The sequence below is a fragment of the Plectropomus leopardus genome, chromosome 2 (assembly GCF_008729295.1).
Source record: "Plectropomus leopardus isolate mb chromosome 2, YSFRI_Pleo_2.0, whole genome shotgun sequence".
Taxonomy (NCBI): domain Eukaryota; kingdom Metazoa; phylum Chordata; class Actinopteri; order Perciformes; family Serranidae; genus Plectropomus; species Plectropomus leopardus.
In genome coordinates, this window is record NC_056464.1 from 18,368,101 (window position 1) to 18,386,763 (window position 18,663).

Genomic DNA, 18,663 nt, shown 5'->3' on the forward strand with positions numbered 1-18,663 from the left:
ATAAATTCCTGCTTCTCAGGCGAAAATGTGCGCACTTTCGTTGCGTGTGATTTGGCTTGAGAGTAAAATCATACAAAGGACTATAACATGAAAGGCCAAATTATATGGTATTACAAATTAATTTTAATGGTAGAAAATTTTTTCCCAGCTATGCGTCCTGTAATGTCACGTCACTGTCAGGACAATTTTAGGGTTATCTATATGTCCAGCGCGCTCTCATTTCTGTCTAATGACCCGTGAAGGCAGCACCGTTAATGACAAAAGATGAAGCGTGCTGTTAGAGAGGATGAAGGCGGAGTGAGAGCACTCACTCCCGTCCGTCTGCTGATGGGACGAGTCGTACTTTAACGTGAGATCCGCTGTTTTTTATTTAACTTTTTCTTTCCTAACCAAATGTTTGCATGACACGAGTCATGTTTGTAAATAAGCAAGCAACGAAACAATGCTTCATCGACTGGTTGTGTGATGAAAATGAAAACAGATATGAACTGTTAAAGTACTTGGTATCAGGAGGTCATTTTCTTTCAGAATTTTAAAAGGAAACTATCATTACATTTAATTCATGGTATTTAATTATTTCTGGATGTGTATTTCATTTTTTTCTTTTACTCTTTGCATTGTGTTTTATGTATTTCTTGTTTTAAAACTGGATTCATGTTCACTGATTGTTTACTTTTTATGCTTAATGTGCCCTTTGTTGTCAATTATCTTTTGTTGTATTTTTCTGCAAAATTTTAGTTTAGATTTGTGTTTTCATATGTTTGCTTGGGCGTCCGATTGTATAAGCCTCTGGCTTCTTGACCTCTCCTGACACATTTCTTATTGTTATTATTCCGGATTTTATGAGTTGTTTTTTTTTAAAAATTGTGTGTAAATTAACTAAACTAAAATATAAAAGAGCCTGCATGTTGATGTTCACAATAATGTGTACTATTATCAGTGAAAATATAAAAATGACTAGATATGTAGATACATTCAAGTGTATTTAAAATATGGAACAGGGCATATTAATGAACATTTACGTTTGAATATAAACTCAGTAGATCTCGGAGTGATTATATTGATGCCATTCCCACTGAGTGTGTTTGATATATTATGGGTGGCTGACTCCATGGTCGTTGTGTGGAGTTGGTAGTCCTCTCTGTGAGTGGGTGAGACAGATTTGCATCTTCACCGTCTCCACTTCTTTGGTCCTACTACCGTTTCCGTTTATGCTAACCGCTAAGCTAGCTGCATTAGCTCCTCCTCGTACAGTGAAGTGGTACCTGTGGGGACTACATTGCCAAGGAACTATCTGTGAAATATTATTACCACAAAAGTGTACGTGTGTGTGTTTTGCTGTCCCACCTAACGGTTAACATAGCGACACACGGCTCTCATCTCAGAGGAACAATTTCAGCGTACAGGACACAGAAATCACAGAGGAACCGTGAAGCTAACTGTGGCTAACGTTACCCCCGCTTTCTGTTTCAGTGTTACTACTCCAGCTGTTGGTGCTAACGGTATGTGATATGTCACTAAACTAATGTTACGTGTTAAAAAATAATTTCAGATAAGAAGTACATTCAGTAACAGCACATTTAGCAGTGGGGGCTAGCTTGTGTCGTTAACGTTGTGCTTGCAGGATAATATTGGCTGCAACCCAGTGCTAGCTACTTCACCAAGGCTATGTGATTCATGAAAGCTAGCGATAGCGTTTACCAGACTCATTATTTTATATTTTATACACTCTAACATGCTTTGCTGAGTAAACGCAACTTTGAATCTCTGATCAAAAGTTGTTGCTGTTCACCTGGAAACATATGTCTGAGAAGCTTGTTGCTAAGCTAATATTACCTTACAGTAACCATTGAGCTGGGTTAAGGTTGCACACTGTGCTGGACAGACGGCGTGTTTACATTTTCTAAGCAGTGTCATCTTTTTCTAGGTTCTCCCATAAGAAGCTGAGCAGCTGTCAACCACCCTGACTGTTCATCTGCCTGCCCAAACCTCTGTGCCCAAGGTCAGGTGGCTGCATCCACCTTCTGTGTGAAAATACATCACTTTAAATGGGATGCAAGTGCGACTGTAGAGGTTATTTTATTGATCTCCAGCAGAACACTTTGAACAGTTTGTAGCCTGCACTGGTGCATCAATGAACGAGGAACCACCTGAGACCCCGTTCCCCGGCAGTGAGCCTGTGGAAGAAGACGTGGAAGAAGATGTGGAAGAAGATGTGGAACAAATCACAGACGAAAAAAGAGAAGAGAAGAACAGCAGCGAAGCAGAAAACACCTCTGAGTCGCCTCTAGCACAGGAGCCTGTGGCACTCCTAGAAAGTCCAGAGACAAAGGAAAACCCTAGCTCAGATCCTGTGAAGGAAATTCCAGGAGATGCAAAAGATGAGGCTAAGGCCACTAGTGGTGAGCCTCCTGTTGACTGGTTCGAGCCTCTTGAGGATGATGATGATGACTTTGGTAGGAATGAAGAAGAAGAAAGCTTGGCAGGAGAAAGTGAAAAGAGCGAGAGCGTGGGAGGCGGCGAGCAGAGCATGAAAAGGGTTTATCAGTAGGTTGAATAATGTTGAATTACAGCAATCTGTGGTCATGTAGTAATGAGGGATGCACAATATCTGTATCGGTCGATATCAGATGTAAAATGCAATGTCAGAATCGGCCAACATGCTTATTGCTGCCAATATCACAACCTAATTTTTTTTCTTTTCTCACTGACAGTGAACATGTACAAAACATCAACCCTAAATTGAGGTGTTTTTTCTTGTTATATGAAGTTGCTTCCACTACAAAAGAGACTTGATGATCACTTAAATTAGGTGGGGGAAAAGTGGATATATCAACATCGGTTATTGGCCAAATGAGTTGCTATATTTTGGCATATCGGATATTAACAAAAAATCCAATATCGTGCATCCCTAGTAATAATAGGGAAATATGCTGTCACATGGTTGTCTGCTGAGTCCTTATATTTTAGTCAGTAGTCTGATAAAGAACAGCATTATCTTTCAGTTAGATTTGGATATTTATATCCAAGTGCAAACAAAGTGTATTTAGTTAAAGGGAGTGGTGTAACGATGATGTCCACTAGCAAGGTGTTTATATAGCTGCTTGCTTGGAAATGGGACATAATCATGTGTGTCGAGATTAATTCAGGGTTCCCGCAGATTCTTAAAAGTCGTACAAGGCATTGGATTTATTAATCTGAAAACAAGGCCTTAATTGGTATTAAAATATCGTAAATCCATCGTTCAGAAGTCTTTGAAATGCTAAGACATTTCATGGTTTTTGTTTGATGTTGCATGGAAAAATCTTAAAATAATTCATTTTTAAAAATAATAAGAATTTACAGAATTCCTTTTGCATTAACGTCACCAAAAAGTAATGTTTTATGTTACAATAAATATTTTGGCAAACTGCTGCCTGATAATAAGTAAGTAATGTCGGTTCAAGTTTTTTTTTTTTTTTTTTTTTTTTTCAATTTCGGTTTTTGTAATCTTAAGTTGAATTCACACTGTAATTAAGTCGTTAAGTCTTTAAACATCATTAATCCCACTTGCCTTTAGCTGTTAAATGCAGGTCTTCAGAGAACTGCCAATTGGACATCCGAGGGCTTTTGAATGTCTTGTTATTTGTTGAACTACTGTCACTTGATCAAAGAATCATCTAATCTCAAACTTCCAGGCAAACCTGCTTCAATCTATTGAAACTAAGCAGCTATACAACAAAACATCACTTAGCGTATTAACATCATCTTGGATGTCTTCACGTGCAGTCTGTTTCTCCCATGTGGTGTTTACATTTCTAATATGTATTCTTCCCATCTCCTTTATATTAAGGCTTCAGTTTCCCCGCCGTAAGCGAACGCACCCTGATGAAGGATGGGACGAATGGCCAATACTGGGAGAGGGTTGGAAACGCAAAGAAGTTGTTCGGCGCTCAGGTTCCAGCATAGGACAGAAGGATGTTTACTACATGAGGTAAATACTGCAAATGTAAATGAATGTACAGCTGTTTATAATTCAGAGGGCAGAATACACTTATCATATATTTTCTTTGTGGTCAACTGTTTTGATGGTAGTGTTGAGATTTTACTTTTTTTTTTTTCTTTTTAAATTTCTTTCTGCCACTTCTTTTACTCTTTGTAGTTTGCAATCAGTCACTTAACACTGTTGGCTAAGCAATATGACAAAAAAATCGGTATCAGAAAAACCGTATGTATATACCACAAAGAATGAATAGGTGATAATAATACATTTTAGAGCCTAGATTTAGCCTAAAGTCTTAATATTAGCTTGTATAAGTTTCTCAGATCTTTTCTTTTATATGATTGTAGTTTGAATATTTTTAGGTTTTCAACAGGTTAGACACTATAATTAACTTGCATGTTTTCTTTTTTTCACATTTAAAATATTATAATTTTAATCAAAAAAGTGACCAGCAGATACATCCATGATAAAAATGTAATTTAGTTGCTGCTACAATACATTTTTAAAGGGGGTTTAAGGTCCATAGTGTAGGATTTACGAGTATCTGTTGGCAGACAGTATGTTGTCATTTGTGTATAATTACATGAAACTAGTAGTTGTCGTTTTTTTCCTAGAATGAGACGTTTAATGTGTTTTGTGTCTGTTACATTACCTGAAGGCCGCCAGCCACATGCTTAGAAAGAGAGGAGTGAGGGGAGCGGTATTCAGTTACAGCTAGATTTCACTAAATCCTACACACTGCTACTTTAAATGAAAAATTATATTCTCTAACTATCGTAGAAGCAGAGGCATGGGACTGGATGACAACTGGAAGTTGTAGTGTTTAGTAGTTTTCATCCAGCTTTTTCCAGTTGTAATTGTTTTTTTTTTTTTTCTTTGCAGTCCACGCGGTGATCGAGTGAGAAGCCGAGTAGAACTGGCTGGAGTGCTGGATCTGGACTTGTCAAACTTTGAGTACAAGACGGGAAAATTTTACGAGGGAGAAGCGCCACCCGTTAGAATTCGACACAGAGGGAAGGTATTGTCCTCTTTTATCACTCAAAGAGAAACCATGCCCTAGCGCCATATCATTAATTATTATTATTATAATTTTATTGCTTTCCAATTTGTCATATGGCCATATACTCAATGGTGTCAATCCGTGTAATGTAGGTAAAGGCCAGGTAACATACACAAACACTGCGTGCTGCACATATAACGTTACGTAGTTGAAGACTTGCCATAATGACAGTGCTCCGTCTGGTAACATTACATCTATAGTATTTAAGGGAGTGCTGAGGGATTTCAATTTGACACCTGATAACTGACCTTTTATTGGCTTTATCCATATTACATAATATTGATCAGGGATAACCGAGCCCCAAATCAACCCAGCCTCAGCAAACTGTGAAAAAAATAAAATGACAGTGTTTCAAATTTGGATTTATGCTGATGTCTGACAATTGTTGATGCTTTTTATTATGCGTGTAAGACCCTAAATTACATATTAAGAAAGCTTTGGATGATTTTGTGTTGTAGTAGTAGACCTATTATCCTGGTTTCTGTCTTCGAGAGAGAGTAACCCATGTTCACAAATATTCACTAAACTTGGGAATAACATTTTAGAATTCATAATTTAGGTGATGTTCCCCTTTAAAACTTACAATATTTAAGATGCGTGAATCTCACAGTCACTTTTCTTCTCTTTTTTTATCTGATAGAGAAAGATACGGGAGCGCTCTTCCTCAGAGTCCAGCATGATGGAGAGAGGAGAGGGGGCCGACACTCCAGACTCACACCACAGGCTCACCCCCATTCAGGGGCCCAAAACCTCTCCATACAACCAGACGAGTCTCTCCGCGCACAGTACAGTTGCAATTCCAAATGCAAGCACCCGTAAGGAGGAAAAATCAGATGAAGATAGGATTAAACTTCCTCCTCCGTCATCCTCCAGAGTGTTCTTGCAACCCGCCATAAATGGAGAAATTGGGTCAGAGGAAAACACACTGTGAGTCCATTATTACTTCTGTTTGTATGTTAGTTATTTAAATGGTCTGTGTGTGAAGATTTAGAGCATTAACGCAGCAACAAACCACAATTTGCTAATAATGGGAAGCTTACATTTGAAATGTAATAGGTTACAGATTACTAGTTGCCCTTCCTAAAATGTAATAAGTAATCTAACTATTGTAATTACTTTAAGATAAGATGGTACTTTATTGTCAGATCACGGAAATTGACTTGCATCCTTAAACGGTCAAACAATCAACAGAATGACATAAAAACAAGAAAAACAAAGACATCTGTAAGGTCACCCTTCAGCAGTCATCAAGAAGACTGCAGGAAGCGACTATATGACCCTCTGACAAACACTGTTAAAACAAGTCTCCAGCTGAGCAGTGCCTCTTCTAATGCCTTTATCAGAGAAATGTAACTTGTTACATTTGATTAAAGTGAATTACTTTTCAAACAGTTGTTTTCATCTGGGCAATAAAGCTGAAAAATGTCCAGAAATTGGGTTTACCAAAATAATTCCCGCATGGCAAAAAGATGCAAAGCAGCAGAATGAATGTTGAAGTCTATATATTATTTTTTTTCAACCTAAAATATATTAGGATACAACCTTTTGATTGGTAACTGTAATTTGATTACATATTTTCTCTGTAACTGATTACAATTAAATTTACTTTTTAATTCAATTACATGTAACTAATTACTTTTAAAACGGTTATTATAATGGCGTGTCAGTAGAGCTGAGGGGGGGGGGGCTGACATTTTTTGGGGGAAACCTGTGGGTCACAGGAATCCTGTGGCATTCCTCAGTTCACTATTCGTCACGTGACTGGGACTGGACAGGGAAAAAAAGTCCCCGTGAGCAGGAGGGACGGTAACACTGGGAATCATAACAACAAAACTGCGCTAGCAATGAGAAGTAAATCAGCAGCTGTTAGCTCGTTTTCACAGAGCGCAGGGACTGCATGCCTGTAAGTACGAGCGCACGCGTCATTTAATGTGAAACATATGGAGTAAATGGATGGTTTGTTAAGATAATACTGTCGCGATCGCGATGCTAATTTCCGTTAGCGTGTTTACGGTAATTCACATTGTGTGTTAGCATCGAGCTATGCGCTGGTTTGTTTGCCACATGGTTGTAGCAGTCAGAATTAGTAACAGCATTATTACTGAGTAGGTTTGCACTTGCCAGGAATTTTCCTTGGTGTTTGGTGCATACAATAAACATATTATTGGCAAATAAATGTAAAGGTAAAGAACATACAAACAGAATAGGAAAAAATAGAATAAATATATGAAAAAGATACTATAAAAATAAATGTGTACATCATAGCTGCTTTGTTAGGAGTTATATCAGCATAATGCTATACTGTAAAACTGATACATGAATATGCATGTGTGTGTATGTGTGTGTATATAAATACATGTATATATATACATAATAAATGCTATTTTCATAATTTTTTTTAAAAACAGCAATGGAATGGGATGAAATGGGAGAAAAATAACTAAAATAAATCAGTTTATTTTATTTTATATTTTATATATTTTATATAAATCCATAATACATCCATGGTTGCTGCATGTGTGTATTCCACTGGCTAGCTGTTTTCCACTTTTCACCGTACATATAAGGTGGTTACTGCTAATATCAGGATGGCCTTGATGTGGAAGCGTAGCACCCACCCTCCAGTTTCCTTCTGGTTAATACCATAAGCTCTGTCGGCACTGTTGCAGTTGTTAAGTGTTGTTCATCGAGTTAACACCGTTAGCTGCTAGTCGCTGACTCAGCCATCTCCATGTTGAGAACCGTGTCCAGACAACTCATACTTTTTGAATTTAACACAGAGCCCCTTTAATCATATTATTAAAACTGATGATGTAATCACCAAGTCACTTTAACTCATCACAAGCATACTCTTTTGATTGAATTGAAATACTAAAGATACTTACAGATGGACTGAGCATTATCATGTTTCCCTGCAGGGTCTGTGCCCGATGTGGCATTTCCTTTACAGGCACATGGTATGACAAACAAAGGAAAAGGCCTTGCTGTCCCAGTTGTTGGGGTATGTCAATTTATGAGTGTATTTTATAAATAGGAAAAAACCATGGATATAGCTGAGGTGTGGTACTCACTCTACAATCTTTATTTCTTTATAATTACAGCGGCCTCAAAGACCAAGGAGCATCCAATGGTTCGTTTCAGAAAGGTAAAGCATTGTCCATGAACAACTGCATTTTAGCCACTTTAACTAGGCAAAAATATAGAATATTAATAACACATTGTTAAACCACAAATTCAGAATGTTTTGTTTTTTAATGACAAAATTCCATTGTTGAAACTGACTGGACATTAGGGCTGGGCGATTAATCGAAAAGTAATCGAAACCGACTTCAGAACCTCAAACCGGCGTAATCTTGCCCATGTCGGTTATTTCAATTATATAAAAATTCAGTTAATCCTTTCCCCGTAAGGTCTGCCAACTTTCACTCATCTGGCATGATTCTCATGCTCTCAGGACACCAAAGAAAATCTCATGGCAAAACACTGCGACAGCAGAAGAGTTGAATAATTGTATAATGCAGTGAACAAATTTGACTCTACAATACAGCTGAGTATTTGACAGCCGAGTCGTATGTGCTTCCACAGCGTTTGATTATCACGGATCAAACAGCTGATGGTCTGACAGAGCTGCACGGTTAGAATGAGACAGACTTTCAGAGCGGAGCTTCTCCTCACAGCACCAAAGTGCCTGAATGAACAAACAGCCAAATACTCAGCAGTGGAAAGCGTCTTCTTTAGACTTCTACATACGATTTTGCTTTAGTTTCAGGTTCAGTCAGACTTTGGATAAAATTACTTAGAAATACCAGGACGCATCACTCCATGTCTCATCTAGCCGGTCGTATTGAGCTCTCGTTATTATTACCAGGGGCAGATGTAGTGATTTGGGGGCCAGGGGCCACAGACACATTGCCTTATTTTCACCCTTTCTCTAACTGCAGTGTTTCCCATTAATTACTAGACTATGGTGGGCTGCATAGTTTAATTTAGTCTCAATGAATGGAGCTGGACTATTAATTACTTGCAGTATTATAATATATACACCATTTGGTTATTTACAGCGCAGTAGTGGCAGAGAGGATCAGCAGAATGTCAGGTGCATTAAAAGCAAAGCTAAACCGTTCACTCTGCTGGGCCTAAAACTCTCTTTCACTTACAAAAATCTGTAAATATCCATCGAGAGATAAAAAGAACTGTGCTGCATTCAGGGACCCACAAAAAATGTTGGATATTAGAGTGACACCACTGACATCGCACCCTCTGTTGTCCTCATCCGCTACTGTCACAGATTCACAGGCAGAAACACTGAACTGAGAATGTTTGCAGCTATCGAAGGATAGGCCTACTCAAACCTTTTTTTCCCAAAGTAAAACGATTGATCCAGGTAAAATGTTCAGTTAATCATGATATTGATTTTAGGTATAATCGCCCAGCCCTACTGGAAATGAAAGTTAGTTTTTTCACCTTGTATAGAGAAAAGCTGAAAACTCATATTTTTCAGCACAAAGAACACACATTTCCTCAGTTTTTCTAGAATTAGGATAAAGAAATGTTCTAAAAAATAAAGAAAAATGGATATTATAAATAAACAAACTTGCTGTTTTATCTTTTGAATGTTAAATTTAGTGGATTCCTTGTGGTCAATGTGTGGGATGCCTCAACACAATGAATTGTGGGCAGTGTGCAAACTGCAAGCACGGCCTGCAGAGCCCAGAGTCCCGGAAACGCATATGTCGGAAACGCAAATGCATATGTCCAATTCGCAAGGTACGCTGCTGGTTACTTAACAGTTATTCTTTATTTGTATATATTGTTTGTTATGTTAGTTTTGCATTTATGATTTTTTTTCTGTTGCTCCATCAGAGCCCTGGAAGTGCTGGCTTCCTGCCACAGAGGCCTTATGACATTCCTGAAACGTTTGATGATAGCATGAGTTTCCAGGTAATAAAAGCTTGTATTATCCACTAAAATGCACGTGTGTACTGTTCTTGCTGTAGGGCCAAAGATCTCACAAGGCATCTGAAGATTTTCATGGTTCCTACTGCTCTGTTGTTAAGTCAGTATTGATTATTGGCTTTGTTTTTGAGATAAAGAATGTTAAAATACAATCACTACTGCCAACAATGTTCTGTTTTCCTATATATTCACAGTCAGGGTCAGTTTTTTTCAGTTATGTAAAATGTTCAGATAGTTATTCCAAGTTCTAACCAAATTATCTTATTTTACAGAGTATACAGAGTGAAATTACAGACTCACAGGTAACTTTTTGTAATAAAAGACTAATTTCTCAGCATATGACCAAAATACTTAATATTATTGCTAAAACTTTTCCCCACTCTCATTCATGATGTTTTGTTCACACAGCACCCAAGTCTCAAAAGCAGCGACACAGAGAACTTCTCAGTCAACGTGGACCTTGATGATGACGAGGACATGTCAACTGACGATGACGATGATGTGAGGGTTTTTTTCGTTGTTTTTAATCCATTGTCCTACAGGCAGGAAGAAATAATTTCCTTTAGTGACACAAAAAAAATCTATTTTGATGGATAGATTCACGCCTTTTAGGCCTGAGTGGTGGCGAGTGAAAGTTGTCCAGTTCTCCAGGAGCAACAATACTCATAATTACCATAACAGCGGTGGCAAACAGAAACTTTGCAAGCCAGTTCTTTGGTTTTTGACAGTCTTTAAAGATGAATTTTAAGTGTCGTGCAGGTGTACTTTTAGTACAGTCACTAAGCTATCAAAATGTAGTGCAAATTTTAACATTTTTTTCTGCAAAACAAAATGCAGATAATGCTTCTTCACTGGCACTGTGCTGAGATTCCCAAAATAATCATATTTAGATCAGATGTCTTTGGAAAATATTCTTGACTATATTATTGCTGCGCAGCAAGAATATAGCTGTATATGTATGTATACAGCCATAAGGCACCCTATATTTTTATTAGGAAAGTAGACCTATAATAATACCCTTTGTTTACACTGTGACTCAGGCGTCAGCTCAGTAATGCACGTGATTGGAATTCATTGAAAAGGCACTGCAAAGATTATTTGTTTTGTTTTCATGATCTTTTGGACTAGTTTGGCAAACGTTTGACAACAGTATTATGATGCAGGTTCCCAGTGTGTATACTTGGTGATACATATACATAACTGGTGTTTGTAAACATGCATGCATAGCGCTGGTTGGTAAAACCATTATCCTCACTCAACATATAGGGCTAGAACAGCAGGGGGCAGTCACGGGGAGCTGTCGTGCATCACCGATCGACAAGAATAAACCGATCAGCAAAAGAGTGATCAACCCACACTCTAAGAAAACAACACAAATATGCTTTTGGGCATAAGTGTAAAAAAGTACAGGTTTGAAAAAGAGCTTGACACTGGGATTAGACATTTTTTTTTTGTGATACATTTTCATTTGAGGTGTTTAATGACAAATCATAATTAACCTACATAAAAGTCACCATTTTCTTTGAAGGGAAAATTTGAGATGTTGCAAAGCTAGATAGTGTTGCCAGAAAACTATCCAACATTAATTTATGCAATTTATTGCTTTAATCACACTGAACACAAGTGAGATCCAGAGACTCAACTGGCTAGATTGTGCATGCACATGTTAAAGGTGATTACAGCGAGTCATTACATAGGCAACTTCAGCTAGCTAAACATGTGTGCAACTAAGTTCACTCAAGAATACTGACTAACATTATACAGAAAGCACTCTCAAATTTCAACTTTAAAGAAATGGCTGCTTTTATGTAGGTTAAATAATTAATTAACTGACGTTACTTACCTGTGTAGCACAGATCATCTGATAGTGGTGTCCAGTTCTCAGCTGTTATCCAGCTGAACATCCACCTTTCATGGTGATGTTCAGGAGGAAATCTGTGCCATTATATTTAGTATGGATGCACAATAATATTAGCACGTCATTGGTACCAGCAGATATTTGCTTTAAAATGAAATAACAGAATCTGCCAACATGCTTATCTTTGCTGATATCGCAAACATCTTTTTTTTTTTTTTTTTTTTTTAATTTAACATGTTCAAAACATGACCCTTAAATTGAAGTATTGTCTTATTTTGCACAATGAGTGAAAATTACACACATGGAAAAGCATTGTGTGTTATGTCTCCATCTACTGGCGGGCCATCGTGATAAGAGTATGCATAATATAGTGTTAATTCCACTACAGAAGAGATTTTGGGTTTTTTTTTTTTGGTTTTTTTTAAAAAGTGGATATATCAATATCGACCAAATTAGTTGTTATATATCAGCATATGGAATATCAGCAAAAAATCCAACATTGTGCTCCCTAAATATTTTGCTACCCCTCTACTTGTACCGCACAAGAAACCGTACCGTCGTCGGCGCTGACGGTGTTTTGCCCAGAAGCAAACACGTCATCACTCTGTGACGTCAGCGCGTTAAATGCGTTGAAAGATGCGCCTCCATAACAGCTAAAATGTCTCGGTCTCCGACGAAAGAAGTGGTGAGTAGATAATAACGCATTTCCCTGTGTTTGGACCTCTCAAGTTATCGTGAGGATTCACATTTAGAAATGATCGGATTTGTGTCTGTCTGAAAGGGGGTCGTATGGCGGCTGTGGCGCTTGGCTCATCTGGTTTGTAGCCTATCGTCGCAGTTAGCTAGGTTAAATTTTTAGCGGGCTAGACGACAGCATGTTGTCGGTTGCGTGGTGACGGTACTGATAGCCTGTCATTTCTCTAATAACGTAACGCTGACACAGACGTTTATGGGCTTGTATTTTTGGCTTATTTGGTTTATTTAATAGTCACTACATGTTTGTAACCATGTAGACAAAGTCATTAAAATGCGCAACATTTGTGAAAAGTGCATAAGAATGAGTAGTGGTATAAGAAATGTACCAGATGCATCCAACAGTCTCCACACAGAGCTGACGTTTTCCTCACTTCACTACATTGCAGTGTTTTTGTTTTATCTGCAACATGTTTTCCCTCAAATTTCTCTGGTTTCAACGTATTGGTTTTTTTAATGCACTTTTTGAAAATATGGATCAAAACAGGTGGCTGGAAATGCATTAACTTTGCCATATAAAGTTGCACAGATTGTTATGACTGAGTATTTGGGTTCTTATTTCTCCATGGTTGTATTTGGTTTGTATAAAGAGGTGTCTTATCAGTCTTCTGTTGTCAACATTAACTTTTCTACCGGCAGTGTTATAGTAATTACATAAAACATGTCTCTTTTATTCTTTGTTATATATTTGTCTACAGTGGCATAAGAAGCGAAAGCGGCGATCCTGTGGAGAGTGTAAAGCCTGTCTCTGCAGGAAAGACTGCGGCACATGTGATTTCTGCATAGACAAGCCCAAGTTTGGAGGCAGCAACAAGAAGAGGCAGAAGTGTCGACTTCGTCAGTGTCAGAGACAGGCAATGGTAAGTATCTACCAATGTTTGATGAAATACTTTCCTACTCTAGTGAAGTAGAAGTGTGGATTTTAAATATCTCAGTGTAAAATTTGGCAGAGACACCTGCTGCCTTTCCAGATGGGACAAGAGGTCTACGGGCCAGAAAGCTCAATTCTGCCAGGCAGGCCTAGACCTCACTACACATACAGTCGAAAGACAGGTTTTAAGAAAAACAAAGGACCACAAAGTGGCTTGGACTTCACTGACGACGATGATGACAGTAACTTACCTGCGGTGAGTCGCCAGCTCCTTTTGTGATAAAAATTGTTTGAGTTCGTATTTTTTCTTGTTTTGATTTTTTAAAAAACATAACTGCCTGCAGATAAAACCCCAACGTTAAGTAAGAATTTGTGGTTTCTTCATACTTGGCTTATGTTTCACTGTCGTAGATGAGCTGGAGCGCAGAGGCCGCTAGTGGCAGCAAATACAACTATGAACTGAATGTGAAAAACCCATCAACTATGCAGGTTGGGAAAATAGATTTGTATCTACATTTTTTTTGGTCACCTAATGCATGTTTCACTAAACAGAATGTAAACTTAATTTTGTCTTTTGGTAGTTAAGTCAAATTGATTTCGGACAGCAGAATGGACTGCCGGAAAGAGTTTCTCACATCAGCAACCATAACAACTCAGAAATAGTAAGCTTATACTCTTCTTTTTTTTGTTTGTCCTATTAATAATGCACTTTTTTCCACAGAAAATGTGGATTTTGTGATTGGTGATAGTGCTGTTTAAAGTTCAGGAGCCTTTAGCTTGAAATTACTCACAGTTCTTTTGTGGATAGTCGCACCTGTTTCTTGCTGATACTGTACATATTCTTGCTGTCTGATACGAAAGAGTAACTAAACACCAGATTTTTGGCTGAAGTGCCTCTACCCTGAAAACTAAAAAATGCCTCTAGAATAAGACTCTCTTTTGTACTGTGGAGGAGGGAAAGGAAGCGGTGTGGTTGATGATGGAAATTGCCACCATATACGTCACCTGCCACCAGTTCAACCAATAGCAAAATGCAATTGCAATAGCCAGGTTTAAGCCAATAGAGGGCAGTCACTATGCATATTCATAACACAATATGTAGACCTCAGGTACTTTGCTCTAAAATGTCAGGATTTGGACTTGAATCTATCAACTACACGACTGATACTCATGTACATTGGTTGTCATTTGAAAAACAGGAGGTTTGGGGTTTATTTTTACTCTTTGATAGCACTTAACCTGACTGATCATGTGTCACCATGGCCTCCTGTTTACGCTTTCCTTCACAAATGCGCCTGGCACCTTGTCCATTTCCTTATGTATCTGTTGCCATGCTGTTCTTTGGCCTGTGGCTCAGTGTGATGAAACCAGGCCTGGTTTCAAGTCTGTTTAGCCCGGATTTTTTTTTTTTTTTTTTTTTTTTTTTTTTTTTTTAGCCAGTCCATGATAATAGGAATCTTTACCTCTGTGATCTGTATGGGTTAATGAATCTTTTTGCAGCGGGTGTGCCTGAGCTGATTTCTGTTGTCTCAGATTGGAGTGGTCCTTCTTCCCCTGTCTCCTGCTCTCTTATTGGCATGTCAGTGTGACAGCACATATGTCAACTAGGGGGCATTTTTGCCTTGGTTGCATAATTTGACAGTGTATGTACAGACAGGAGGCATGAGGACAGGAAAGAGAGAGTGGTATGACATGCAACAAAGTCAAACTGGGGATGCTACAATTAAATGGTACTTTACCACTTGGCACCCGGCCACCCCCAGAGATAAATTTGATCTTATGAAGGATGCATATTACAACCAAGCAGTTTGTTCTCTCCTTGTCATCGTCTCCTGTTGGCTGTCCTTCACTTTGTTATTGTGGTCACGTGTTGTTGTAGCTTTCTATCACTGTGTTTTTTGAGCCCTGCCTGTGTAAACTAGAAGGAAAGCTCTGTGTTTGCACTGAGTGGATATCTTAACCCAGTCAAATCAAAGAGAAATACTCTGCAGTGTAGATGTCTTGTGCATAACTTTTCACAGATTTTCCTCAAGTGTATCCTGACATATTTGGTATCTTTGGAAACATACGCGTCTCTGCTAGAATTTAAAATAAAGTACTGCAGGTGTGAATGATGCTTGGCTGTACAGCTTGAATTTGTAATATCTGATCCACTGTCAGGCAGTGTATGTCAGTAGAGGTTAAGTGATGCTTGCCACATGGCCCGCTGCTTCGTGCAAATGCAAAACTGCAGTGTTTGGGTTGTTTAGTGTGCAGACAAAAGCCTCCTGGTTCTAATGCAAATACTGACGGTGCACAAATTCTGCTTTCAGTGTTGTTTCACGTACAGTGTCTGAATACTAATGATGCAGAAAAATAAAGACACCTAGTTTGGTGATTTTGAATTCAGCAAACAATCTTTTGGCCAAAGATTCAACCCTGTCAAATCATAGTTTTCATAATAATTGTTTTGATTCAAGATAGAAAATGTCACCTTGCTGGCAGAGATTTTCCAATATATTAATTTTACCTTGTCAGAGTAAAAGTTTGTCACTTAAGGATTTAAGTAGATAGCCAAACGAGACATGATTTCTTAAAATACTCTCCGTTTTTCGGTATAAGCTGACGCAGTCTAATACAACAGCCCCGCAATAAATTGTACTTTCAGTGTTTCTGTTTTTCAGATTCTTTGTATCTCCTTCGCAGCTGACCGTCACTCCTGAGGTAGATTATTGATATGTTGATACGTTCACAGCTAATCAGATAAATAGATGAGAGGAGCTATTTGCAGATTTTTGTAAGTGAAAGACAGTTGTAGGCCCAGCAGAATGAACGGTTCAGTTTCACTTTTAATGCGTCTGACGTTCTGCTGCACATCTCTGCTGCTACTGCACTACAAATAACTCAACAGTGTTTTAACAAGGCTTTTAATTAACAGTCCAGCTCCACTGAGACTATGGTGGGACAAATTAGACTATGGTGGGCCGCCATAGTCTTTGTAATTAATTGGAAACACTGGTGTGGCTGGAGGGCGGACGGTCTGTGTGCTCTGTAAAATTACATTGTTGATTGGAAAAAACAGTGGAATACGGACTTTATCTTGGGCGGGTCTCAGTTTACCTGGACAGGACGTCCAGGAAGAGAATATGTATGGGAAACACTGACTTTCATGAAGGTTAACATGTTCAGTTTTGTTGAAATTATTTCAGAGAGGAGTTGATTTTATTAAATGTTCAGACGAGTCATTAAAAACACATCTTGGTATATTGCAATGCAACGACAATCCGAACCACATCATCCTAAATGATCGTTAAGTTGAATTGACACTCCTCTGAAAGAGTTTGAACACAGTCTGAACATTAAAAGCTTAATGAAGTGATGATTTATTGCAGGACTGTTGCCTTCGACTGTATTAGTTTTAGCCAGGTGTACCTAATAAAATGGCAGCTGAGTGTAAGCTTTTACTGCTAGCTCAGGCAGTGAGACATCACCACACCAAAGCCGGTTCACACTCAGCTGAGGTGTGGATCCTTCTCACTGTAAAATGTGATGTCATTGGGTAAATATTAGGGTTGTATATCTATCCTGTGATTTGATACATGGTACATGGTCTAATGTAAACGATATCTGTAACAACCTGTTCTCTGCAGTTTAAAACTGATTCGATACAATTTAATGCAGCCAAAATTCATTTTCAGTTTAGCGAATGCTTGATATGATTCGATATTTTTAATTGTGGATAATTCACTGATTAAGTTTTCACTATCTGCAGTAGTTAATATTTGAGTTCATGAGTTCACCCTTCTCAACCCAGAACCAGCTACACAGATGGGATGCAGAGAGATCGTTCATAGGCAGACATGTTCGAAAGCACATTGACGATGAAGAGGACGATGATGAGGATGAAGACGAGGTAGAAGAAGAGGAAGAAGAAGAGGAGTTGCCCATGGTGAGTGACCTGCTAAGACTTGTTTTAATGTCAGTTGTCTGAACAGTCACAGGTAAATCAACGATGTTAGCGTATTTATTCCTCCTCTGTTTGTCTCCACAGATCACGCAGATCTTCAGTCTGGCTGATAACCCGTCTGGGAGTGGTACGGACATAGAAGACCAGCTCATGAAACTGCTACACTCTTTGCGCTCCTCTGTAATGCCGATCCTCTGGTATGCCATCATGGTGGAGGGCCCGCAGCTGCAGCTCATCCAGTGCTCAAAACAGTCCAGCCTGACCGACACCATGGTGCTGATCGACCCGGGCTTCTGCTATCAGGTCACCGTCCAAAAGCAGCCGCTGCTGCCCACCCACCCGCTGTATGACAAGTTCCCAGCACGCTTAACCTCTGTGTCTGACGTGGTCAGTCTGCTCTTGGGCCTGGAGAAGTACGTTGTGTGCCAGGGACTGCCCCCAAAAGAGCCGTTATCGAGTAAAGACCCGATCATACTGGAGCGGGCATCAACGTGTGATTTCTTGGTGAAGAGAAGAGTGAGCATCTGTTCCAACTGCAGCGCGCTGCGAGGACTTTAGCTTCGGCAGATGGCCGAACCGAAAACACAGAGGGGAGAGAGACAGTTCTCTGGTTCAACTTTGTTTTATTTTTGTTTCTGTTGATCTTTTGGTGATAATAAAAATGACATTTTACAGATTTACCTCCAGACAGTACTCATAGGATTTGATTATATGAAGATTCACCAAAGGCATTCCAGGAGCTGTGACATTATACTCCAGGCGTTTGTACTCAGATGTTCTCTGTTATGTTGGCGTACGGCTTTTCTTCATGACTGTTACGTCACATTTTGGGCGTGTGTGTAATGGGTAGAGCTGAAGTCCATCAGCCCTCTGTGTGGTCCGTTTTCTGTTGGTTGATTCACACTCTTACTTGAGGAATCTATCACCCTCACCCCTTCAATGTTATTACACTTGTGAGTAGTCATTTAAACTCAGTTTAGTCTCTCTCGGCCCAAAAATGAAGCTGAAATGATTAGTACTTTACCTTTTTTATCTTTTCACCAGCAACGTTGGACACCATGTCAACAATGTCGTCACGGTTACCAGTGTAGTTAACCAGCAGCCTGAAGTGTTTGGACAAACTAAGTTATGTTTGCATCTTGTCTACCTCTTTCGTTTTATAGTAAAATGTATATTTATAGTAAACTGCCCTGTGGATTATTATTTTTAAAATTGAGTCTAAGTAGATGGAAGAAGC

At 38.8% G+C, this 18,663-nt stretch overlaps 1 protein-coding gene across 3 annotated transcripts; it reads left to right on the plus strand.

The window, feature by feature from the left end:
• Positions 1 to 1,229: 1,229 nt before the first annotated feature.
• Positions 1,230 to 18,663, plus strand: mbd1b (methyl-CpG binding domain protein 1b). Of its 3 annotated transcripts, XM_042503572.1 has the most exons (17): positions 1,230 to 1,502; positions 1,928 to 2,547; positions 3,833 to 3,973; positions 4,865 to 5,000; positions 5,683 to 5,969; positions 7,961 to 8,043; positions 8,144 to 8,187; positions 9,669 to 9,809; positions 9,906 to 9,983; positions 10,271 to 10,300; positions 10,407 to 10,499; positions 13,308 to 13,469; positions 13,560 to 13,736; positions 13,892 to 13,969; positions 14,062 to 14,142; positions 17,274 to 17,408; positions 17,511 to 18,663. In XM_042503572.1, exons 2-17 carry the CDS (start codon positions 2,135 to 2,137, stop codon positions 17,982 to 17,984), a joined length of 2,553 nt encoding a protein of 850 aa, XP_042359506.1. In that variant the 5' UTR covers positions 1,230 to 1,502; positions 1,928 to 2,134; the 3' UTR covers positions 17,985 to 18,663. The 3 variants fall into 3 exon arrangements, with proteins under 3 accessions (XP_042359506.1, XP_042359514.1, XP_042359522.1); XM_042503580.1 differs by lacking the exons at positions 13,892 to 13,969; positions 14,062 to 14,142; XM_042503588.1 differs by lacking the exons at positions 13,560 to 13,736; positions 13,892 to 13,969; positions 14,062 to 14,142.